Below are 27246 nucleotides of genomic sequence, written 5' to 3' on the forward strand. Positions count from 1 at the left end.
GAAATTATTTACCTTCAAATTATTTACAAACCAATGTCAAAGGTATTTGAGAAGTTTGTAACTGAGATAAATTCATTAAAATGTAACATATTAGGTGTAAATTGGTTGTTAAAGTTATCTTGGCTGCATGGATTTTTGCTAGGTTTTTTTCATTTCTATTGTTTAGATTTGAAATACTCTGTAATGAAGAATTACACACCATGTGTCACATATTTTATTTATTTTAATTTTTGAAGGAATTAGCTGAACAACTTAAAGCCCAACTTGAAAAGGCAAATACACTAAAAGAAACTGTAACACAGAGGTCAAAAAAATCTGGGTTAGAGGTATGTAATAAAAATTTGTTTACAAACATATAATTACCTTATATCATTACTTTGCAATGGCAGTATTCTAATATGAAATGTGTCATGTCTGTGTAGTTATATGTGTATACTTGTTCGCCTGTTTTTAAAATTTATATTCATATGTAGTCTCTTAAATTTCACAGTGTCCCCTGATGGAGAAAAGTCTAGACTTGGGACCAAAGACGCTTGCTTTTACTCTAGACTCTGGTTGACCTTATTCAAGTCAAACTGATCTGTAAATTCTTTTCTTTAGAGTGAGAGACTTAATTTAGATATCCATTTCATGTAAGACAAGTGATTTAATTTCTGTTAGTGAAAAAAAACATAAAATAACTTGCCTAAATAGAACTTTCATTTAGGCAGGGATGGAGAGACAGTTCAAATCATAAAATAATAATTAAATTATATGACATATTAGAAAGTTATACATTTACAGTAGAGTAGTGGGGTTTTGAGTGGCTGAGGCATAGATGCTAATCTCACTGTGTAAGTAACATTGATACAAAGGCTTGAAGTAAATGAAGGAGAACATCCCTGTGTATTTGAGTACTAAGTAGTCCAGGCATTGGTGATAGAGAACATAAAGGCCCTCCGATGGGAACATCTCTGATGTATAGGAAGAACGGCAAGGGCACCAGTGTTGCTTAGTGGAATGGAGAGGGAAATACTAGGGAATCCCCAGATTAGAGACCATGGGAAGCCAGATCATATTAAATTTTGAAAGCTATAGTAAGGAGGTAGGTTTTGATACTGACTTAGATGAGGAGCTATTAAGGTGTTATGAGCAGAATACTTTTTGATAGGGTCATCCTATCTTCTGCATTAAGAATAGAAGTGGCTACATTTGTATATGTATAAATATTTTCTGTGTGTTTTAAAAGGAAAACTATTAGGATTTTAATGATGGCTTAGAAGGGTGATTATGAGAGGAAGCAAAGAGAACTCCAAGGTCTTTAGCTTGAGCAGCTTATAGAAAGGAGTAGCCATTATTTGAGTTGTAAATAAAAAGAAGATTAATTTTGGTGTGAAGATAACAAGTCTTTTTTTGAGTTTGGATATCTTTTAGATGAGGAACAAGGAGAGATGCCAAGTACGTAGTTGGATATAATAGGGAGGAAGTAGGGCTAGATAGAAATTTAGAAGCGATTAGTGTATAGATATTTAAAGCCATGATGCCACATGAATCATCATGGGCATAAGTATATATAGAAGACGTGAAAGGGAGAGTTGAATTAGATTTAGTACAGTGTTGAGAGGTTAGATAAATTAACCACTTGTCAGTATATCCTTTTAAATAGTTCCTGTCAGTATCACAGTTTTGTAGGTCAGGAGCCTGAGGCAGGTACAGAATTAAGTAACTTGCCCAGACATAAAACTAGTAAGTGGAGAGCAAAAATTTAAACCCATAAAAGTACTTATGTGGTGGTGAAAATATGCCTTGGTGTAAGTTTTCCATTCCTTTGGGTAAATACCAAGGAGTATGATTACTGGATCATGTGGTAAGAATATGTTTAGTTTTATAAGAAAAGTCAAAGATTATTTAAATGTTCTCTGTGGTATTTTTTATTTATTCTTTCAAATTGTAAATGTTTATATACTTGTCAGAACCTTCTAGTCTATATTCTTCTCTTTCCTAACATTTCTCAGTGCTTATTAAAGGGTTTTAAAGCTGTGGCTTGACTTCAGGGGATTCCTTAATTAGGAATACTTTTCCCTCTTTGACTTGATTGCTAGAACACCTATCTTTTAAGAAATGCCTTCTTGATACAAAGTACTCTATTCCAAACAGTGGTAAGGACATGACTGCTCCACAACCGTCTTTATGGGAGCAGTATTGTGGCCACTAGAGTAACTTCCATTTTGTGGAACTAACAAAATGACACATTTCGAACATTCCATTTCTGCTATTGTCTGTCCCTTTAAATATTAGACCTAGTGAAGAAAAGAAAGCTTAATGAGTCATAAGTATTCTTTCATTTCACTTTGCTCATTGTGTGTACTAGAATCAAAAAGTTAATGTTCTTGATAGTTTTTTAATATCTAAAGAGGCATTAAGTATCTGTAGACTTCCAAGCTTCAGGGAATATTTATTTGTAATTTAATATGTTAATTAAATTGATGACTTACGTAACCTGCTCTTAACCATTAAATAGTATTTATAAATTTAGTACAGTTAACTAAAAAATATGAGATAAAAATTCCTCAATACCAGTTCCATAGTTAACTTCCCTTAAATTTTTAAACCATTACTGCTTTATATATGGGTTAGTTACATAAGGGTTTCAGTCACTTTCAAAACATGATAAAATATACCCAGATTTTTAAGAAAATTTATAGACCTATGATTATGCTTTTGCCTAAACTTATTGTAGAAGGTTATTTTGATTTATTCCTTAATCTCAGTATTGCTGTGTTACTTAACAAACTCTGGGAAATTAACTTTTATGTTGTCTAAGATTCCTCCATAGAAGATTTTAGAACCTGAAATATAATGGATTTGAAATAATTAATGAGAAATTTAAGAGTGCTGTACAGGATGGACCCTGAAATATAAATATAAATAAATAAATAAATAAATAAAAATATATATACATATATACATATATATACATATTATTATTTTTTTTGGCGAGTCTGGAGATGGAACCCAGGGGCATTCCACCTCTGAGCTATAGCCCCTGCCCTATTTTTTATTCTTTATTTTGAAACAGTGTCTCACTAATTTGCAGACATCCTCATTAAGTAGCTGAGGCTGCTCGCGAACCATGATTCTCCAGTCTCACCCTCCCGAATTCTGGGATTACAAGCGTGCGCCACCACACCCGGCCAGGACCCTGAAATTTTTGTTATGTGTCCTATCTTATGGTGAAATTTTGCTGGTGCTATCAAATGAACTGACCATTTTCTCATCTTTTGGCTGAAATTTGCCATGTCCCATAAGATTTCATTTCTTACATTTCTGTAAAGCAAGTTTTTTTTCCTTCATTATCCTATGTTAATACTTAATGTGAAATCAGATTTTGAAAGATCTTAAGCAAAAGAGCCATGTAGAGAAATACTGATGAACTTGTGTAGGCTGGAAATGGTCTATTTTGTGGCTTGTAGCACAAAGAAAAAATTGAAACATATATTCTGTCAAGTGACAATTCTGTTTTAAGGATGTTATAGGGCAATTGACAGGCTGTATTCCTCATTCATTGAGCACACAACTCTCAGATTGCTGATGTCTATAATTTCTAGCTCTTCTTAGCTTTGAAAAGTATTCCTACCTCTAACTCCTGGAGTACTGTTCAACATGATATACAAAGTAGAATTTCTATTTGTCAGCCTGTTTTGGAAACTGTATACCTTTTGAAGCTTAAAATAGATTTTTATTCTGAAGATTGCCCATGTTTTAACTAGGTAATGCTTTTCTTTCTTCTTTTCCACTCTCTTTCTTAGGGTGTTGAGTTTTTAGAGTTCTTTCTGTATTCTGGAATTAACCCCTTGTTAAGTATATATTTGCAAATATTTTCTCCTATACCATGTGTTGTCTCTTCACTTTTATCACTATTTACTGATATACAGAAACTTAATTAGATGTAATCTCATTTATTTATTTCTTGCCTTTTTCCCTTGTGCTTTTGTGATATCGTCGGATAACTCTTTGACTGTTCCCATGACCTGAAGCATTTCACTTATTTTCCTCTACTGTGTAGTGAACAACTTGTTTTCTTATAATATGACTATGAGTGTACTTGGAAATACAGTAGGGATTGTTAAAAATAATTAAAATACCTAGAATAATAACAACTACTTACTTTTTTAAATCTTAAAAAGATAAAAGTTGAAACAGATACCATATAGTCTTCAATACTAACAAACTTGGAATATCATTATGAACCTCTGGAAGTTCATAGACCACTGGTGGGAAAATCTGATTTAATGAAGGACTTTTGCTTTATTTCCAAAATGCCACAATAGGCTTTCATACATTCAGATGTTTTATGCCAGCTTTAACTTGAAGCAGTGTATACATTTTTCTTTTCTTTTTAATGTTACATACAAGGGGGGCTAAAAGGCCTATATCAAATAATAACTCACAGCTATTATGAATAGACATGGCTGTGTTCTAATAAAACTTTATTTATGGACTCTGGAGTAGAATTGCATAAAATTTTTGTCACAGAGTTTTCTAGTCCATAACTGACTGATAGCTTTAAAAGATGCAACAAAAATGAATTATAGCTGGGTGTGGTGGCACACACCCATAATCTTAGTACTTGGGAGGTTGAGACAGGATTATCACAGGTTCAAAGCCTCAGTAGCTTAGTAAGACCCTCTGAAGCTTATGATCTGCAAGTATAATGCACTATATAAAAAAATAAAATAGGGCTGGAGGTAGCTCAGAGGTAGAATGCTCTGGGTTCAATCCCTGCCCCCCCCCAAAGAATTATAGAAGAATGAGAAGAGCATATGAAATACCAGTCTCAAATTTTTATTTAGATTCTATCAACAGACAATTGATTTATATAATTGCTATAAAATTTATAAATACTCAGTCTCTCTATCATGAATTAGTAACAAATATTTCATGGCTGATAATCTTGGACTTGCACTTATCTATGGGCCATATTTGACATAGTATTAATCTCTGAAGCGATATGTGGTGCCTGCAGGTTTTAAGCAGAGAATAGCATAATTATATTTGTGTTTAACACAGTGAAGTTTTTGGCAGTATGAGTGATAATTTGGTTTTATTTTGCAAGATTGGAAACCAAAGAATCCTAGGCTCATCATCATTTGAGAGTAGCTATAAATGGGGGAGAAAATGAAGGTGACTTTCTTTATATTGACAATTTATATAGGAAGTAAAACTTCTTGAAAGCAGGGGCTATATTTCTTTTGGCTAGTATTATAAGATAGAAACCTTAAGGAAGTTTGATGAATTAATGAATGAATGGATCACAGAGGTAAAGGCAGAAAAAGTGTTTTAGGCTCAAGAATATAATAAACAGAATCAAATGCTTTCAAAACCAGAAAGGTGGTAAATCCATTAAACATTATGAAATTAATCATTTCAAAGCCCTTATGAAGATCAGAGTTAGCAGTGTAATATAGTTAGAAGCTACATTATAATGTATTATTTATCTATTATCTGGTAAAGAAAGAGTAGAGAGGTCTTTAACATTTCATTAATTAATGTTTATTGAGAAGAAATGTAGTAATAAATAATCCTTACTATCCACTTAGTATTAAATAGAATAATAGATTTCTATAAGATCAATTATAAGAATACGTATTTTTTTCCATTTCAACAGGGGAGTGAAATATCTATTAAATGAAATTGAAATTGATTTTATATTTGATTCTGATTTGAGAAGAAAATCGAAATGTGAATAATTTGCTTGGTCTTGTTTCCAAATGACTTTTAATGAGTTTATTCCCTAATATTCTATATGGATGCTTTTTTAGAACCTTACCAGTAGCATTTCATTTTCATAATAGAATAAAGTTTATATTATATTAAGCATGTATTTGGCTAAAATTTTATAGGAAGGTTTATGGCTTTAAAGTATGTGGGATGTAACTTCTCTGAAGAGTCAGAAAAGTGAAATCATTTGAACACTGCCAGAGGCTGAGACAGGAGGATCATAGGTTCAGGGACAGCCTCAGCAGTCTCATCAACCTAGTGAGACCCTGTTTCCAAATAAATAAAATTGGGCTAGGGCTGTAACTCGAAGGTAGGATGCCTCTGGGTTCAATCCCTGGTATCACAAGGTGGTGGTGTTGGGGGAGAAATATGGAATATCATTATAGTAGCTAATTTAGCATGTTTACTTTGCTGCTTAGTTGCTTTATTACTCATAATAAAGTCTCGTAGAATCTTTAAGAAACATCCATTAGGCATGACATTTGCTGTGAAAGTGATAGGCACTCATTCCTTGTCTGGTGGACTATTGGGACTTAGTCATCTTTTGTGTGTGTGTGTGTGGGTTTGGGGATGGAACCCCAGGGGCATTCAACTGCCGAGCTACACTCTGCCTTATTTTTTTCTTTTCCTCTTTATTTTGAAACCGGGTCTCATTGAGTTGCAAAAGTAGCTGAGGCTATCTATGAACCGTGATCCTCTTCTCTCAGCCTCCCAAATGCTGGGATTATAAGCGTGCACCACCACGCCCGGCTACTTTGTCATCTTTTAATGTCAAGATGAAAACTTATTTGCTGTTTGCTTCTGTGATTGTTTTTTTTTTTTTTTTTTTTTTTTTTTTTTAGTAATAAATATACTCCAGGTATTTTTTATTTTTCCTGAAAGGATCTTGGTTACATGATAGTGAGTAATGAGAATCTGAAATACTTAAGATAATCCATAATGTTATATGAAAACTAGAATCTTTCTGTGTTTTTGTTAGTAAATATAAGCATTCAATACTGCTGACAATTATTTTAACAGTCATATCTGACTCTTCCGTAGGATGAGAACCAGCAGGAAGTGATCCTTGTCAGAACAGATGCATCTGGGCGAGTATGGCCCGTGAGCGCACCTGGAGAGCCTCTGGAGCCAAAGGCAGGAAGAAAGAAGAGACAAAAGGTGTGTCTCACATATGCCCTTGTTTATTAATTGACAATTTCTTTCTACCTTTTTTTTTTTAAATTACACTACAGAATATTTTCTTTTTTTTTTTTCTTTTTTTTTTTTGTGGTTCTGAGGATGGAACCCAGGGGAATTTAACCTCCGAGCTACACCCCCTGCCCTATTTTTTATTCTTTATTTTGAAACCATGTCTCACTGAATTGCAAAGGGCCTCACTAAGTAGTTGAGGCTGTCCGCGAACCGCGAGCCTCCAGTCTCAGCCTCCTGAATGCTGGGATTACAAGTGTGCGCCACCACAAACGGCAGAATATTTTCTTAAATGTAGCTTTCTAATGCAAACATTTGAGGATAGCAAATAACCCTATTACTTTTATCCCTTTTTCTTGTATTATTCTGCCTTTAACAAAATAGTGTATATTTCAGTTGGTTTTTTAAGTAATTGTGAACAGTGAACGTTTAAAGCAACTTCAATTAGAATGTACTTTTCTGTGATGTTGTACTTAGTTTCTTTTGCATATTTACCATATCTCAAGGGGTAACTTTGGTCTCCCAGAACCATTACCTTTGTTGAGAGTTAATCTGAGACCTGGTGATGGGGTAGCCACACACAGTAATGTCATAATTGTATAGGTGCTATGAGCCCTTATATATACCTAATTTTGTTTTCTATTTTTTAGCCCCAGCAATTAGTTTTTAGCACCACCTTGAGGCTCTTAAATGGCAAAAATAGCACATTCAGTTTTTCTAAGTTAAGGGTTTTTTTTGTTGTTGTTTTCAATGTGAAAATTGTACAAATGATAATTAAGTACACACACAAAATTATTTGTTGGGAAATTTTCTGTCAAATGTTTGTTATTTCCCCATTGAATGCCTATGCTGTAACTAATTAATTCTCCAGAAAATAGAAGTGGAGTAGATATCTCTGTGTTTGTGTGTGCTTGTGTCTGTTGATTTAACCCAGAGACATTCTACTTCTCAGCAACATCACTAGACCCATTTTATTTTTATTTGGAAACAGGCTCTCACTAGGTTGATGAGAGTCTCACTACTTTTGAGGCTATCCTTGAACCTGCGAGCCTCCTGTATCAGCCTCCCAAGTACTGGGATTACAAGCATGTGCCACCACACTGAGCTTAGATACTTCTTTTAATGTAATGGAAAGAATTGAGAACTGAAGAAGAGATGTGCAGAAGTATTTAGTAAAGGTTTGAGTGTATGAACTGACAACTGATTAGGAATCCACAAGCACATTGCCAGATGGCAGTGAGGCCCCTTCTGAGTTGCACGCTGCTGCCACAGTCTGGGTGTGCAGCAGTAGAGAAGGCAGACACATTCCTGAGGCCTGGGGTTTGCTCTTTGAGTGGAATGAAAGGGCATGAGAGATAGATAGTAAGGATCTAGAACAGGAATTGATTGAAGTCATGGCATAGGAGGGTTAGGCCAGTGAAGAAAAGAATAGCAGTGTTGGGTAAAGACTGGGAACCTAGTTCCAAATATCTCAAGGAAGTCAAAGGTCAGGTTTTATTTGGATAAGAGAATGTAGCATTCAGATTTGATTTGAGAAGTAGTAAGTAGCATTTTTCTATTCTTGAATATCGAAACAATTGGGAGAAAAACCCAAGACTGAAATGAGAGAGGTATCAGCATTTTTTCTGATAAAGCTGTTTATAAAACAAAGATTTAGTAGAAATGTGTGTCTTACCTGTTCTGTGTACTGTAATAGAATACCACAGACTAGATAGATTTAATATCAGAGCTCATTTCTCTCAGCTCTGGAGACGGGCAGTCCCAGTCAGAGCACTGGCAGGCAGGTTCAGTGTCCAGTGAGTACATACTTCCTAGTGTGTAGATGCGGTTTGCTCATTTTATCCTCACATGGTAGAGTGATAAATAGAGAAAAGAAGGAATGGGGGTGAAAAGAAACCAAACTCTTGTATTATAGGGTACAGATACCATTTATGACCCAGTTGCCTTCCTGAAGACCTGTCTCCCAGTAGCAGCACACTGGGATTTCAGCATGTGAATTTGGTGGTAGGGGAGCCTTTGAACGTCAAGTCCACAGCATGGGGTTTGCTAATACTTTACCTCTGCTTTTGATACACTTGATCCTTCTCTAGATATCTGCAGTCTTCCTTCCACAGTAGTAAGACATTTTATCTACAAGGTCAAGAATAGAGAGTAGCAGAGAAGGGATAGAGCAGGTTCGTTGTTTTACCAAAACCCAGAAATTGGGAAAAAGGAGCATGGAATGCAATTCTAGTAGAAATTCTTTCATTTGGAAGCAGGTAGAATAGGGATAAATTGAAGGGAAGGTTGTGGTACTTGGTGGCATTTTTATGTTTATTATCAGTTTTATAGATAATTCATTAAAATACTTCATAAATATATGCTTTTTACCAAATTAATGATGTTCATTTTGTTACAGGTTTCAACTCATGAGGAAAAAGAAAGGGTTAGATACTTTCATGATGATGATCACCAAAGTCTAAATGATTTGGTCAAAAATGAAAAGATGGGAACAGCAGAAAACCAAAACAAGCTTTTTATGAGAATGGCCTCTAAGGTAAGATGTATTCCTAGGATACTTTACATTTTGAGAAGCCGGTTCTTCAATCTAACAATGATCTTCCTTTCAGGGGGATCTGATTCTCTCTATTCTTAATTTATTTTATTAAATTAAATCTTTTGTAAGAAATTAAGAAGGTACTACAACAAATATATATTTGGAATTTTGTTTTTAATATATACTTGTTTACTTCTTTAACATATTCTCTAAAGATGTTAATAGTATATTTGATTTGTCTTTTTTTTTTTCTGTACTGGAGATTGAAGCCAGGGGCATTTACCTCCAAGCTATACCCCCAGCCCTATTTTTTATTCTTTATTTTGAAAAAGGGTCTCTCTTTTGCAGATGGCCTCATTAAATAGCTGAGGTTTGGCCTCAAACCTGTGATCCTCTTGTCTCAGCCTCCCAAGTACTGAGATTACAAGCTTACAAGCGTGTGCCACCATACCCGGCTTTTAAATGTCATTTAAGAGAATTGTCATTTGAGAGCCAGATGTGGTGGCGTAAGCCGGTAATTCCAGTACTTGGGAGGCTGAGAGAGGAGGATTGTAGGTTTGAAGATAGCTTCAGCAAGTAGTTAACACTCTCGCAACCTAGCAAGATCCTGTTTCAAAAAAATAAAAATAAATAAAATTGGGCCTGGAGGTTGGGAGGCTTGGAGGTAGAATGCCCCTGGGATTCAATCCCCAGTAGTAAGACACACACACACAAACATACACATATATGCACGCATGCAGGAGTGCACACACACACACACACACACATTCACTCACTCATACACACTCATATACACAGACAGAAGGATTGAGGGAGGGGGAGAAAGAGGGAGAGAGGGAGGGAAGGGAGGAGAAGGAGAGAGAGAGTGAGTTGAAGCCAGAATTCAATGATTTGCAGTGTGCTGCTTGTTATCAGTTTTGTCCTCAAGTTCCTCTAGTTCTTTCTACTTATGCCATGAGGTAGAAGAGTAACAGGTTTGTAGTAGCAGATTATGGATTATAGAAAAGACATCTTGGAATAATCTTCAATCTATTTATTGAATTCTTTTATCATCCTTTTGGGTGGCAGAATTAATTTTTGTTTCAAAAAGCATTTGTAGTTTCAGTCTTTCCCATTATAGTCCCTAGAAGCACTACCATTTCTGTAAAAAAAAAAAAATTGTATTTAAATTATCTCTGTGACAGAGTTGGTCAACTAATAGTTATTATCCCAGGGGAAAAATGTATTTCACTGACTATGCAAATAAAGGTTTTCTTTTTTTGCGAAACAAATGCACAAATATATTTCTGTGTTGTCTAAAGCTGCTTTTGCTGTGTTATAACTGAATTGAACAGTGATTCAAAGCTAATATAGCCCACAAAATTGCAAATATTTACTCTTTGGTCTTTTTCAGAAAAAAAAAAAAAGAAAAATGCCAACCTCTGTTGTATAATACTAATAGTTATACTTTGGTACTACTGGGAAGTTTGACTTGGGTATCTGAGAGACAGGAATGGGAAGGGATAGACCTTTCACTGTATATTCTTTCAGACTTTCAGTCTCTCTCTCTTTTTTTTAAAGATATGTGAATATATTACCTGGCCAAAATTTATCTTAATGAAAACTAAAAGATATGTGTGTTTTAGGAGCATGGGTGAGGGTAACATAAACTTGGCTTTAAATAGAAACAATTGTACTCATTACCGAGAATTATAAAGGATTCTAACTTTTACCTCTTTTTATTTTGGAGGATTTGCTAAGCATTTTCTAAGACCTAGAAATTACAGAAAGAAGGACAAATTTTTATAAGAGTTTCTTTCTTGGAAATGTTAACATGTAATTAAATATAGTCTTAATAACCTTAGCATAGCCCATCAGTATTATTTTATTTTTAATTTATTAATTTTTTTCAGTACTGGGTATTGAACCAGGGTGTAACTCAGAGCTACACCCTTAGCTCTATTTTTTATTCTTTATTTTAATTTTTGGTACTGGGTATTGAACCCAGAGGCATCCTACCTCCAAGCTATACCCCCTGGCCCCATTTTTAATTTATTTGGAAACAGGGTCTCACTAGGTTGTTGAGAGCCTCACTAAGTTCTCAAGGCTGGTTTTGAATCTGTAGTCCTCCTGTCTTAGCCTCCCAAGTACTGGGAATACAAGCCTCTGTCACTACACTCAGTTTTTTCTTTATTTGGAAACAAGGTCTTATTAAATTGCAGAGTGCCTCACTAAGTAGCTGAGGCTGACTACAAGCTTGCAATCCTCCTATCTCAGCCTCCCATGTACTGGAATTATAAGCGTGTGCCACCTTCTATTGAGTTTTATACCTGAGAGAATAAATTATTGCATTAATAATGGTCATTAGTTTAAAGATCATTTTTTCCTATTAGATTCAATACCCCTAAGGACAGGGTTAGTTAGTGTCCGAGTTTTCTGTGACCATTTGTTTATATAACCATATTTGTACTTTTCCTTCACAATATAGAAATACATTAGTAATATACAAAAAATTTTTCTCAAGCTATACTAAAGCCAAATTAGCTATTTTATATACTTAACTGAGTTATCTTGATACTTCTGAATACCCTCAGTGGAGTATAAGTAACATTTAACTCTAAATAACCTAGTTATTTATGCTTCCCCCTTTTTATATTTGGTAGGTTTCAAACATTTTGTAATTTCATTAACATTTTTTATTATATGGATTTATAATTATCTGTTTTTATAAAATATTTTGTTTTAACATGAAAATAGAAAAATGCCTCTTATTTGTACTTTTTGGTACCTAGTTCCTTGAGGAGCAAAATTAAGAAAACTAAAATAAAAAATCCTTATTGAAAATTGTAATGGCATTAATCCAACAATTGTTATTGAACACCTGATTTGTTCTGAATGCCATTCTAGGTGCTGGGTATCAAGAAGCAACCGAGTCACAGTTTGTGCTCTTGAAGGCCTTATCTTTTTAGTGGATGAAACAAAATGTATAAATATGTAAACTACTGCCTAACATAAATACTATATTATAAAATAGAAAAAGGTTTCTTGTGAAATAAAGCAAATTACCAGGAAATGATGGGTGAACTTTTCAGTAAAGTGTTGGGGGAAGGATACTCTGGGAGGTGATGTTTTAGCCCCTTTAAACGCTGCGCAAAGTAAGGGAGTGGTCCATGTGGATATCCGAGGGAAGACAATTCCAAATATAAGAAGCAGCAAATGCAAAAGCTCGGAAGCAGAGACAAGCATAAAGCATAAAGAAAACCAGGAGATATCAAGAAGACTGTGTGACTTGGAGTTGAGTTAGGGAGGGAGAGAAGATGAGATTGGAGACAGCAGGAATCTGGTCATTAGGGTCTTAAAGGCCATGCAGTAAGAACTTTCACTTTTGTTTTGAATGATGGGAAGCCAGTTGGAAGTTTTTAGTGGACGATGTCATGATCTGGTTTCTTATATTTTGATAGGATTTTCTGGATGCTCTTTTGAGATGATGATATCCACTGGGATTCTTAGGAAAGACAGTGTGCATTCAAGTAAATGGTTTTTTCCACCTTCCATTCACTTTTTTCATCCTTTATTTTTTATATAACTTAGCTATTCTCTAATAATTTTAAGCAGAAATGAGCCAGTACTGGTAACATTAATTAAACTACAAACTGGACAAACAAGTGTAGAACTGATATACCTTTAGTCCAGATATTTATTATAAAAGTTGATTGATTAGTTTGCATATTGTTGAATTTGTTGTAGCGTTGCATTAACATTTTGACCAGGGTTATGTTGATTTGGTTGTAGTAGCCAAGGAAATGCAGACAGTACAGCCTTTTTCTCTTTCTGTCATTAATTGTGTTTGCATGCCCATTGACACTTTTTGAAGGGGCAGGGTGAAGACTGATCCATAGAATCAATAGCAGAAGGAAGAAGCAGGCTTAAGTCATTTTAAACCATTTTCCATAAAAAAGAACAAAGACATTTTTAAAATGCACAAAGCAAGGCCAGTTGTTACCTATTTGCAGTAGAGCTAATAGAGGTACAGGTTGCTATGGAAATGTTGATTTGGCATTGTGACTTTTAGTTCATCCTGCCTAATAATTAACCACAGCATAGTAGCAATTTGTTTTCTACCTTTAATAATTAAAATTGACTTTGGTAAAGATTTGAAGTAATATGAAAAGTTCATAAAAATAAAATATTTGAAATATTAACCATTTTTATAAATGCTATGCCTGATCATTTTACTCTTAAAAGTTTATAAACAAAGTAGCTAAGTTGTTACATTTTTAGAAATAGTAATATCATGGGTAAATGTTTAAAGATTTTAAATATTTTCATGAAGAGACCACAAAGACTCATTACCCTATATTTCGTATTAGTTGAAAGGCAATCAAGGACAGGGGTCAGCAAACTTTTTCTGTAACAGGCCAGACGATAAATATTTTTAGCTTTCTGTGTCATCTCTTCTCTGCTATCTTGACACAAAAGCAGCTATGTATAATGTGTAAATAAATAGATGTTACTGCATTTCAGCAAAACTTTACTTATATTATAAAAGTGTAGCTGGCCTGATTTGGCTTATCCGCCATAGTTTATTGATCTCTTTGTTTAGGATATTTAAATGATGCACATTTTCATGGCACATGTCTTTAAATTTGGGTACTTTGTTTACTTAGTTCCCCTGAAAATCGATCTTGATCTTGGTAAGAAGTGGCCAGTCAGGAGTAGTTTGTATATAACAAGTGTTAATATCTCATTGTGTGTAAGGTGTTCTTCCAGAGACAATACCAGCACTTGAGAAAGACACGCTCCTTGCTTATGTAGCTCATAGTCTAGTAGGGAAGAAGGGGAGGATCCAAATTGGCAGAGAGGAATTAGGCTGTAGATCTCAACTCCTCTGCAGGTTGGAATCAAAGAAGTTGGATTTTTAAATCTTTTTTATATTTCTCAGTGTTTTTTTTTTTCCAGAATATGTTCTACATAATTAATTTTTAAAAAGGGAACAATAAAAATATCTAGAAAAAAGAAGGGCACATTTATCTATTTTCTTTTTTCTTCTTGATTTTTTTTATTGGTGCATTATGGTCTCACATCATAATGTAGATCATGTTGACAATGGCATGCATTCACACAGTACTTAGTGCCTTCTCCCCTCCCCCCCCATTACCCTCCATCCTGATACCAAGTGTCCAGATTGACAATGGTGTATTTACATGTATAGACATAGTGGATGGTAGTATTTTCATTAATGAACCTCAGTCTTCCTCCTCCCCTCACCTACACTCCCTGGTTCAACTGAGGATCTCCATTATCTCAAGTCCCTCTGACATCCCAGATACTCCGTAGCTCAAGCATATTAGAGAAAACATATGTCCCTTCTCTTTCTGTGCCTGGCTAATCTCATTTAATATAATGTTCTCTCTGTCCTTCCATCTTCTTATGAATAACATATTTTGTTCTTTATTGCTGATTAGAATTCCATTGTCTGTATTTCCCATAATTTTGTAATCCATTCATCTGTTGATGACTACCTAGGTTGCTTCCATAGTTTTGATATTGTGAATTGTGCTGCTATGAACATGGGTATGCATATATTACTGTAGTTCTCTGGTTTCAACCCCTTTGGAAAGATACCCAGTAGTGGTATGGTTGGATCGCCTTGTGGATCCATTCCCAGTTTTCTAAGGAATTTCCACACTGATCTCTGTAGCAGGTGAACTCATTTGCACTCTCACCAACAGTGTCGAAAAGTTTCTGTTTCCCCACATCCTGGCCAACATATATTCTTATTTGACTTCTTTATGCTTGTCATTCTGTTTGGAGTTAAATGGGTGCAGATTTGATTTGCATCTCCCTGATTGCTAATGATGCTGAACATTTTTTCATATATCTATTAGCTATTTGTATATCTTCTTTTGTAAAGTGTCTATCCAATTCAATTGCCCATTTCTTGATTGGGTTAATTTTTTTTTTTTTAGTGTAAAGTCTTTTAAGTTCTTTGTATATTCTGGATATTGCCCTCTATCAGGGATAGCTGGTAAAGATCATCTCTCATTCTGTAGGCTTTCTCTTTAGACTCTTGCTTATTTTCTTTGATGAGCAGAAACTTTTTAGTTTGATGCTATCCCACTTTTTAATTCTTGTTTTACTTTCCTTGACATTGGAGGTCTTATTGAGGAATTTACTACCTGTGCTACTATATGTTGGAGTGTTGAATCTATGCCCTCTTCTAATAGCTTCACAGTCTCTGGTCTAACTTCCAGGTCTTTGTTCCATCTCAGGTTGATTCCTGTGCAAGGTGAGAGGTAAGGATTTATTTTCATTTTAGTTCCATTTTTCTACAAATGCATAGCCAGTTCTCCCAGCACCATTTGTTGAAAAGGCTGTCTTTTCTCCTGTGTATGTATTTGGCCCCTTTGTAAAAGATCAATTGACTCTAAGTGTGTGGGTTTGTTTCTGTATCTTCTATTCTGTTCCATTGGTCTGTGTACCTTTTTTTGTGCCAATAATATACTGTTTTAAGTTACTATAGCTCTGTAGTATAATTTGAAGCCAGGAATTGTAATGTCTCTTGAATGGTTCTTAGCGCTGAGAATTGTTTTGGCTATTCTAGGTCATTTGTTCCTCCATATGAAACTCATGACTGACTTTTCTAGGTCTGTGAAGAATTGGTATTTCGATAAGGATTGCATTGAATCTGTAGATCACTTTTGGCAGAATGGTCAATTTAATGATATTTTTTCTGTCTATCCATGAGTGAGGGAGATCTTTCCATCTTCCAAGGTTGTCTTCAATTTCTTTCTTTAGTGTTTTATAATTTGCATTGTAGAGGTCCTTTACTTCGTTGGTTAGGTTTATTCCTGGGTATTTTATTGGTTTTGAGGTTATTGTAAATGAAATTGTTTCTGCGCTTTCTGGCACTAGGCCTGTGTCTACCTCCTCACAGCCGTGGTGCATGTCCACTATAATCTCAGAGCGACCCCCAGTGATCCTGAGTGGGTGTTGTGCCCTGGGCACTATGGCCTCTCCTGTGTCTCTGTAGGTTCTAACCAACCTCCTCAGGAGCGAATTGCCTAATCTCAGACAACTGGGGTCTCTGTTGCTGCTCTAGACAGTCTCCCACTGAACAGTGCAGTTAACTTACAGTCATGCTGGGCTGTGGGTCTCTAGAGGGCACAGTGTTCTGCTGTGGGTGCAGGTTTCTGGCTGGGCATAGAGACTACTGGATCTCTGTATTTTTCGTCCCTGAGGCAAGGTGCTGATAGCTTAAGTTGTTGGAACTGTGCTGCTGCCTACTTTATCTCAAGTCCTTGGCTTCCTTGATGGGGATTTCTATCCTTCATCTGTTTTCTTAAAAATATATTTATAAATATATATATGTATATGTATATTTATTTATATATTTTAATTTTGGTGATACTGGGGATGGATCCCTTCTACCTCCGGGCTACACTCCTAAACCTATTTTTATATTTTTTATTTAGAAACAGGGTCTCTTAAGCCAGCGAGTCTGGCTTTGAACCTGCATGATCCTCCTATCTCCACCTCCCAAGCATGGGGATTACAAGTGTGTGCCACCACGCCCGGCTATACTTTACTTTACTTTTCTTTTCTTTTCTTTCTTCTTTTTTTTTTTTTTTTTTTTTTTGGTGGTACTGGGGTTCCTGGAAGTCCTTCTACCTCCGGGCTATACTCCCAGACCTATTTTACACTTTTTAAATTTGTAAACAGGGTCTCTTAAGCCAGCACAGATGGCTTCGAACCTGCATGATCCTCCTGTCTCCGCCTCCCAAGTGCAGGGATTACAAGCGTAAGCAACCACACCCAGCTATAATATATATATTATATATATATATATATATACATTTTTAAATATATATATTCCAGTATATTTATTATGATTTTCTACAAATATTAATATGTATATTATCTTCCTTTGAAATCATAGTACCAAAGAATTTTAGATTCTGGGAAGGGACCTATTAATCTTGCTTAATGTCTACATACATTTTGCACATGAGGAAACTGAGACTCTAAGAGAAATAAATGTCTTTTGTAAGGCTAGCTCACTTTCTTAGTTCTCATATCTAATGAGTTACCAAAGCAGCACTTGAAGTCTCAATTTTTAACTCCCAGGCCAGGTTTCTTTAATAAACAGTACTGTCTTTCAAATGACTCATGTTAATGGATAGTTGTTGACTATTGCCTAGATTTAATTGTCTTTGTGCATTTTCCATGCGTCATTTATTGATAGTTGGGAATAAGTTGCTCTTTCTTAAAATATATTGTATTGACTCTAACATTTTTAAATATAAAATATCCCATTTAAAATGTTAAGACGGCAGTGTTTCCTTGGCAACATAAACTCAGGCACATCTTCATGAGATCTATATACATCTTTCCTCATTAATTTTGTTTGCAATGTGGGCAATAATTTTATCCTTCCAGTACTGGTAGAACATTAAAAATGAGCTGGAGGGAGGGACAAATGGAAGGTATAAGAGAAGACTGGTAAGGGAGAAAAAAGTCATTAGGGTTTTATCTTAAATTCTAAGAAAATAAGATGATTTATCATCTATTAAAATATGTATTTCTGTTGATCATTATATCTTTCTGTATTTATAACAGTTAAGGATTATACAGATTTAATGTGTAATATATTTTTATGGAAATCATCTTTAAAATAAAAAAATTAGGGCTGGGAATGACACTCAGGTAGAAATTCCTTAGGTTAAATCTCCAGTACAAAAAAATAAAAATTAAAAAATAAATAAATAAAACAGTAGAGTTAGAATTTTGCTTTTATATAGAAGTAAAAAAGATGTAGGCATTAATCCAGTCCAATCTGCTTATCAAAAGTGTTTGTTTTTTTCTGAACCTAACATAGAGTTGTGAGGAATTACAAAACCAGAAAATTATTTAACATTTATTGGTTTGGGTTTCAGTATTTTAAAAATCATAACAGATTTTACCATTTTAAGCCATTTTAAATTTGTTTAGTGGCATAAGTGCATTCACAATGATGTTTAACTGTCATTATATTATCTTTAACAAATGTTTTTTACTTATTAAACAGTAGCTCCCTTCCCACAGTCTTCCCCCCCCCCCTTTCCTCCTAACCTCTTTGGGTCTCTATGAATTAAAATTTTCTAGTTAACTTATATAAATAGAATCATACAGTATTTTTCCTTTTGTATCTGACTTTGCATCATGTTTTCAAGTTCATACATGTTATAGCATGGAAGAGAATTTCATTCCTTCTTAAAGCCGAATGATAATTTGATATACATCTTTATTGTTTCTACCTTATAACTATTATGGATAATACTGCTATGAACACTGTGGTACAAGTATCTGAGTATCTGCATTTAGTTTGGGGGGGTATTATTACACGAAATTGCTGGATCACATGGTAGTTCTATGTTTAACATTTTGAGGAACTACCAAACTGTTTTCAGTGGTGACTGCGTAGTTTTACTTTCCCATCAGCCATTCTTAAGGGTTCTAATTTCTTTATATTCTCATTAATATTTTTCTTCTTTTAATAATAGTAATATTAATGGGTATGAAGTTTCACTTGTGATCAAGTCCCCATTCTTGAAGGTGAGATTTTATGAGGCATATTGGACAGTTCTAAGATTTAAAAAAAAATTTATTGGTGCATTGTATTCATACATCATAATGGGATAAAAAAAAAAAACTTGTGTAGACATACATGTACATATCACCCAGTCAGACCCTGTCCAATCCCCACCCCATTTCCTCCCCATCACTCCTTCCCATGCTTAGCTTAGTGGATAACATCAATATGTTTAAGTACATCATGTGCTTTAGAGAGTTTCCTCCCCCCACCCTTCAGTTAGGTTGCTTTATTTGCTCCTCTATAGGATCTCCTTTTTCATCTAGAGTTCCTCCTATGACCCATTTCTTCTTAGCTTTCACATATTAGGGAAAGCATTCGATTTCTTATTTTTTGTGACTGACTAATCTCACTTAGCATACTGTCCTCCAGTTCCATTCATTTCTTTGAAAATGATTTAATTGTGTTTTTTTATGGCTGAGTAAAATTCCATTATGTACATATCCCACAGTTTTGTAATCCATTCATCTTTTGATGGACATCTTGGCTGGTTCCATAGTTTGGCAATGGTGAATTGTGCAGCTATGAACATAGATATGCATGCATTAGTTTGATACTTTGGTTTCCTATCTTTTGGGTAGAAACCCAGAAGTGGTATTGCTGGATCAAATGGTAAATCTGTTCCCATTCTTTTGAGGATCCTTCGTACTGTTTTCCAAAGTGCTTGCACTAATTTGCAATCCCACCAACAATGTTTTAGAGTTCCCACTTCTCCACATTCTTGCCAGCATTTGTTGTTGTTTGTGTTTTGAATGATTGCCATTCTAGTTGGAGTTAGGTGAAATCTCAGGGTAGTTTTGATTTGCATCTCTCTGATTGCCAATGATGTTGAACATTTTTTCATGCATTTATTGGCCATGTGAATATCTTCCTTTGTAAAGTGTCTATTTAGTTCCCTTCAATATAGTACTTGAGATTCTAGCCAGAGCAATAAGGCAAGAAAAGAAAATAAAAGAAGTACAAATGGGAAAAGAAGAAATCAAACTTTCACTCTTTGCAGATGACATGATACTATACTTAGAAGACCCAACAAACTCAACCAAAAGACTTATAGAATTGATTAACAAGTTTAGCAGTGTCTGGATACAAAATCAATCTTAAAAAATCAGAAGCTTTTCTGTACACCAACCATAAGTCCACTGAAAAAGAAATTCAGAAAACACTTTCACTCAAGGATTTCTCATAAAAAAATAAAGTACTTAGGAATAAACTTAACCAAGGAGGTAAAAGACCTCTACAAAGAAAATTATAAAACACTGAAAAAAGAAATCAAAGATCTTAGAAAATGGAAAGATCTTCCATGTTCTTGGATAGGCAGAATAAATATTATCAAAATGGCCATACTTCCAAAAATGATCTACAGATTCAACAAAATACCCATTAAATTACCATGATCATTTCTCACAGATATAGAAAAATCAGTCTTTAAATTCATTTGGAACAACAACAAAAAAAAATCCCAGAATAGCCAAAGTAGTTCTCAGCAACAAAAACCATGCATGAAGAATCCCAATACCTGACTTTAAACTATGCTACAAAGCCATTGTAATAAAATCAGCATGGTACTGGCAGAAAAACAGATACATAAATCATTGGAGCAGAATAGAAGAAACAAATCCACACACTTACAATTGATTTTTGACAGAGGGGCCAAAAACTTTAGAATTAAAGGTATAGGCCTTTTGAGGATGAAGGTATGGGACTTTGGGGGGTGTTTGCCTAAGGAGCAAGGACTCTGTAGGGAGAAGATAAGGATCATTATGGATTTTCTAAGATTTAAAACTAGTCTTCCTTATTGTTTTCTTTTTTTCTTCTTTGTATCTATTGCTTTTATTTCTCTTATCCTACCTCATTTTCCCTCTCTGAGATGTGGATTCCTTCATTTTAAGGATTGGTGAAGGGTGAAGTTCCTTCCTTTATAACTTTCTGGGGCTGACAAGGCGTGTTGGCCCTGCCTACCCAGGGATTGGAAGTTTCATCCAAACTGATCTAAGGGAGACAGGGAGAAATTTGTCTCAGCCATTGCAGTGGATTCTTTATAGTCAAGTCACAGGTTAACATCACTAAAGCGCATGGCCTCAGGAATATGAGGACCTGTAGATTTTTTTTTCTCAATATGCCTAAATTTTTGGTGTGCCTACTGTGCCAAGCCTGTCATTTTAGTTGTTGGGTCCATCTTTATAAGCCTGACTATTTTAATTTGTTGGTTAACAAAGCCATTCATTTGTGTTTTGATGGTATTGAAATTACATGAAAAATCGACATACTAATTCATTGTAAAATAACCCAGATATATTGGTGCAATGTTTTTTTAAATCTTTACCTTGGATTATCCCCTGATTAGCATTTAAAACTAGAAGCCAGGTAGCCAACCTATTTAGTTGTATATAATATTGTGAAAAGACCTCATGGCACAAAGCTTAAAACACAGCATACCGTGTAGCATATTGGCTGCTATGCCCCTGTTCATTGGTACTAATTACTCCCTTTCTATAAAGATTATATGCCACTGCTATCTCTTCTATTTTTACATATTTGGCAGAGCCATCTATAAACCAAGCATCTTTTCTTTAGGTTTAAGTTCATTGTATTCTTTTTTCTACTTTATGGAATAGTTCCTGGTTTAGCAAAGAAATTCCCATAATAAAAAGGCACAAGTTTGATAAGAATGGAAAGAAGCAAGATTCCTAGTTTATAGTACTTGGAGGAACTTAAACAGATTTTAGTTTTTAATTTTGAACAGGACTCTTAGACCCTCCAGTACTTTATAGGAATAAGAATATTTTCTTTTATGATGTCCAATAGTCCTGGACTTGCAAAATTTAAAGAGAGATAGGTAGAAGTCTTTATAAAATACTATAAAGTTTTACTTAGAAACTCTCAAATTTGAAGTGCTTTTGTAAGACTTGGGCTGTAGTCTTTATTGGTTCTGTTCATATTGTGATGCTAATTCCATAAATTCCTTGCAAACCATTGTTTGTACATAATGGCACTAAAAAAAAGCCTTTAGTTTTCATTTAAAGATCTTAACAATTGATTTTTTAAATAAGAATGCGAGCAATTTGATTCATGTCAGGTTATTTTGATCTTTTACTCAGACATCAAAATGGGAAAAAATTACCTTTCAAGGTTAGAAAGGTTAATTCACTAACTTCTTCCATTTTCAGGCTTGAATTTGGAGGCCGATAAAACAGAATGTCAGTAGAAATTCAATTTAACTTCCCAATTCATGTGGATGGTTACATTAGTGAATACGAAGGAACTTGCTGTAATAATATAACCCAAATCTCTCTGGAACATGGTGTCTTAACCTTTGACATTTTGGGTTGGCTAACTCTTTGCTCTGGAAGAACTATCTGTGTAGAATGTTTAGCAACCTCTAGCTAGTCAAGACCAGTTAGACTCCTCTTACACTAAAGTTGTGACAACCAGTAATGTCTCAGAACATTGCCAGATATACCTCTAGGTGGAGGAGAGGAGTGGTAACAAAATTGCCCTTATCTGACTACATTGTCCTTGGAGTATCTGGGAGAACATAATAATGACTATCATTTTTTTGAGAACTTTGTATAAGTCCTTTAAATACATTAATGCTTGTAATTATCTGTCAGCATTAATGTTAAACAGCATTTAATAGGCAAAAACTGATGCTCAGTGGTTTTTATTAGCTTGTCCATGATTGCACATCCCTTTTCTAAATCTGTTTTTTTTTTTTTTTTTTTTTTTTACCGTCTCCTGTATTCATACTCTCTAACTCAAATCATCATTCATTGTTCCTCCTTTACATGGTATTGCTGTCTAGCTGGCATTTGTAATTAAGTCTTCAAAAGTTCGGTGTACTTTTCTATCCTGCCATCTGCTTCAGATGATGGAGAGCATGGTAAGATCTGAGTATTCGGTGAGCACAGAGCCATTGCCATACTTCATTTGCTGTGAAATTTATTCCTTGGTCAGAAGTGATGTGTGGGATACCATGATGGGCTAATGCCCCAGTTTGGGCAGCAGCAGTGAATGCAGTGAAGACAAATCTATATCCAGAGATAGTGTGTATTGAAGTAAGTACAAATCGCTGCCCTTTGTGTGATGGAAGCAGTCAAGTGTATTCATCCTGCTGCCAGGTGCCTGCTCACACTGGGGAGTTCTCTTAGTCATCTTTGTATCACTGTGACCCAAATACCTGACAAGAACAACTTAGAGGAGGAAAAGATTTTTTGATCACAGTTTGAGAGGTTCAGTTGCTGGTTAGCCGGTTCCAAGGCAGAAACATCATGGCAGCAGGGTGTGGAAGGGAAAAGCTGTTGGCTCACAGCAGCCCAGAAGCAAAGAGAGAGAAGAGGGGCCAGGAACAGATGTATCCCCAAGGCCACATCCACAGTGACCTAGGTATTTCAGTCATGCCCAACCTGCCTAAATTTACCATCAGTAAATACACAGATCATTAATCCATCAGTAGATCAGTTCATTGATGAGAATAAGTTTTCATGATTCACTTATGTCACCTCTGAACATTGCTCTATTTCCTGAGGTTTGGGGGCATTTCAGATCCAAACCATAATAGGTGTTTTATCACATCAGGTTCCTACCACTGGTCTTGGTTGTGGACACATTGTGCATTTAGCATTGGGTATAGCCAGCTTGACTTTGGTGAGCAAAGTTCATATTGCTGGACTTATGCATATTTTCTTTTTCTGTATGGCCATTTTGTTCATAAACTTGTGGGAGCTGGGCATGGTGAAGCATGCCTATAATCTCAGTACTTGGGAGGCTGAGTCAGAAGGATTGCAGGTTCATGACCAGCCTCAGCAACTTGTATATGTGTACGCATATGTATATGCATATGGCTGTGAGTGTAGATAGAATGCCCCTGCGTTCAATCCCCAATACCACAAAAAAGAAAAGAAAAAACCCAAATTTGGGTAATGGTAGGATGGCCAGTGCTGTGATTATTTTCATGAAGAAAACAAATATCTTCTATTCTGTGTCTATTTGGAGATATCTTTCTCAGAGCTTTTTGTCACTATGTATTCTAACTCCCTGACTATCCATCCAAGAGTAGCCCCAAGCCTGCCGTCATCTCTGACATCATCTGCAAGTTCAGAGATCCCCAACACTACTCTCAGGTTCTATATTTCATTAGAAGGACTCAAATAAATTCACTTAAAGCTATTGTTCTTATGGTTACAGATGATAACATAGAAAAATATATAGATTAAAATCAGCCAAATGAAGAAACACATGGAATAAAATCTAGGAGAGCCCCAATACAGACCTGGTGTGTGTCCTCTCCCTGTAGCACTGTGTATAGTGCTCACTTCTCTGAGGAAAACATTGTCATCCAGGCAGCTCACTCAAGCACCAGTGTGCAGAATTCTTCCTAGAGTTTTGTCACATAGACATAATTAATTGCCTGTGTTACTGACTTCAGTTTGTAGCTGCTCTGCAGGTAGAGCTGACATTTGGCCCAAAGCCATGTAATTAAGCCACTTAATAAAGCACATAGTTAGCATTTACTGTCTAATGTGGCCCAAGGCTCCTAGGTCAACAAACCTAATCTTTTCAGGCAAAGCATTCTGAGGCTTTAGAGATTCTCTCTGAGAAGTAGAGGTTAAAGCCTGTATGTTTCGTATATAAAGTGAACTCATTTTCTTTGTAAACAGCTTAAGACACAATTTATATAACATATAGTTCACTTGTTTGTAATATACAATTCCGTGGGCTTTAGTATATTCATATATAATGTAAAACCATCAACACAGTCAATTTTAGAACATTTTTATCACTTCCAAAGGAAGTCCTGTGCCTGTTAGCTATCATTCTCCGACCCTCTCAACTTTCCTTCCTTTTAGCCTCAAGCAACCGTTAATCTATTTTGTCTCTATAGATAATTTCCCTGTTCTGGACAGGAATTTTATATGAATGAGATTATATAATAGTGTTCTTTTTGTATGTGACTAGCTTTTTCACTTAGCATAATGATTTTTAAATATACTTTTATTGGTGCATTATAGTCTCATGTCATAATGGATGGGTGTTTAGGTTGTATTGTACGTCTTCTCTCTCTCTCTCTCTCTCTCTCTTTTTTTTCTTTGGTGGCACTGGAGATTAAACCCAGGGGCTTTCTACTTCTGAGCTACACCCCCAGCTGTTTTTTTTTTTTTTTTTTTTTTTTTTTTTTTTACTTTGAAACAGCGTCTCTCTTAGTTGCAGAGGGCCTCATTAAGTAGCTGAGGCTGGCCGTGAATCTGTGATCCTCCTGTCTCAGCCTCCCAAGTATTGGGATTACAAGTGCGTGCCACCGTGCCTGGCTTTTCTCTATGTTATTGACTGTGCTTTCAGTTTTAAATAAACTGTCTTCCAAGAGAGATACTCTGTTTTCCATGTGGTCCAACCTGCCAGAGGTGATTTCTATTGCGATCTTTAATTCATTTGCTTAGTCCTTAATTTCGCTCAATACTTCTTTCTGGCTTTTTCTCAGGACTAAAATTTCTTCCTTCATTGTTTATATACTTTCTTTGAGGCCTTTCATCATATTGAAGATCAAAATTTGGAATTCTCCTTTTCAATTTTCTACAGATCAGTATTGGTGATCTCCCTTGTTGAGTTATAGGAGTTTATTGTTTTGTTGCTGTTTTTCATTCTCATATTTTCAGAGTTCTCAGGTTTGTATTTCTATTGTCTTGGCAGTTCTTCCTTTTTGTGTATGAGTCCTATGTCTACCTGTTATCCCTTTAAAATAGGGCCTATACTGGAGGTATATTTGTCTCTTCCAATCTGCCTCATATAGTCAAACTTTTGAGTTTGTTCCCAGAGCTTTTTAAACTAGATTTAGTTCTTAGTGCAAACAGGAGTTTCTGATTGGATGCAGGTTGCCATACATTCCAGGCCCGAACTTTGTAGGGCCAGAAACTATGATGTTCTGTTCAGAGCCTATAACTTGCTAGTTGAGATTTAATGCCCCACAGATATCACTGCTGTTCTGCTGATTGTGAGCCTGTGAAACTACAAAGTACTGACCTATAGTCTCTGTGACCAGTGGGCTTAAGCTCAGCAAGGCCAATGATTGCTGTGTTTGGAGATTGTGGCCCAGCTCACTGAGCTTTGATGGCCCCTGGGACACCACTCCGATCTGCTTATTATAATTACCTGGAGCACTGTCAGTCACTGGTATGCATTCATACCAGGCATAAACTCTGCTGCCAAGAGTGTTGAGTTCTCAGCCTATAGCTGTGATCAAGTGAAACTCTGTTGAGCCCTTGGCCTTTGGGCTTATAGGACCCAAGTTCTGGTAAGGAGAGATTGTGCAGTTCTAATTCTAGGGCTTGGGTGGCTCAGTTATTTAGCCCAGGGATACCACGGCTGCTCTGGGCAGCTGTGATCACATGAGCCAGTGTTGGCCTCTGGCTTTGATTCTTGTCCTGCCCAGACACAGCCAGGTGTGAGTTTATTGCTTTCTGTGCTTGCGACTCAGAAGGCTGAGTTATCCCTCAAACACACACACCATGGCTGGATATCCTTTGATGATCCCTGGAGAACCTGCAAGGGCTTGGTGAACTGCAGTTTTAGTGCTCTCCCACCCAACTGTCCCTAGGTCATATCTGCTAATTCACATTTATGCTGTGTCCAACAGTAACCTCCACCCCCACCTCAACAGGGGTGATTTGCAAAGTCAAGGACCCGGCAAGTCTGTAGCTTACCACACAAGTTCCTTTGGCCATGCAGGGCAGTTTCCCGCTGGGACTGCTTCTTACCTCTCCATCCAAATGAGCACTACTCCAGGTCACTGCAGGCAGAGATGAGTTCAGCTGCGGCTGCAGATCTAGCTGAGTTATCTGGGTAATTGGGTCTTTGTCAAGAGTAGAGAGAAGAATTGATTGCTTTTGATGATGATCTGTAGTCACTGGCCTCACAAGATTCTACTGCTTCATTGCTGGAGGTCTCTGGGAGCTGCAGTATAGGTAGTTGCTAGCTGGCGCAGCCTGGCCAAGATGGTGCTGGTACTGCCACTCTCTGCTCACCAGGTGAGGTACATGGAATTCTTTATATTCCTCTACTCTTTCTTCTGGCTCTGATTCTACCATGTTTCAACTGCCATTGTTTTTTTGTGTTCTTTTCACTGCTTTAGCAGTCTTCCTGGTGAAGGAGTTCCAGGTCT

General features: G+C 35.9%; 1 protein-coding gene across 1 annotated transcript in view; it reads left to right on the forward strand.

Annotated features, from left to right (window-relative positions):
* Positions 1–27246, forward strand: part of CWF19L2 (CWF19 like cell cycle control factor 2) — a gene marked incomplete at both ends in the record, with an annotated part of 98033 nt that overhangs the window by 39025 nt on the left and 31762 nt on the right. Inside the window, 3 exons of the mRNA XM_080705497.1 lie at positions 237–326; positions 6802–6918; positions 9347–9484. Of these exons, the coding sequence (XP_080561623.1) occupies positions 237–326; positions 6802–6918; positions 9347–9484 (345 nt within the window). The remainder of the gene's footprint in view (positions 1–236; positions 327–6801; positions 6919–9346; positions 9485–27246) is intronic.

Source organism: Muscardinus avellanarius, assembly GCF_963383645.1.
Source record: "Muscardinus avellanarius genome assembly, chromosome: 1".
Taxonomy (NCBI): domain Eukaryota; kingdom Metazoa; phylum Chordata; class Mammalia; order Rodentia; family Gliridae; genus Muscardinus; species Muscardinus avellanarius.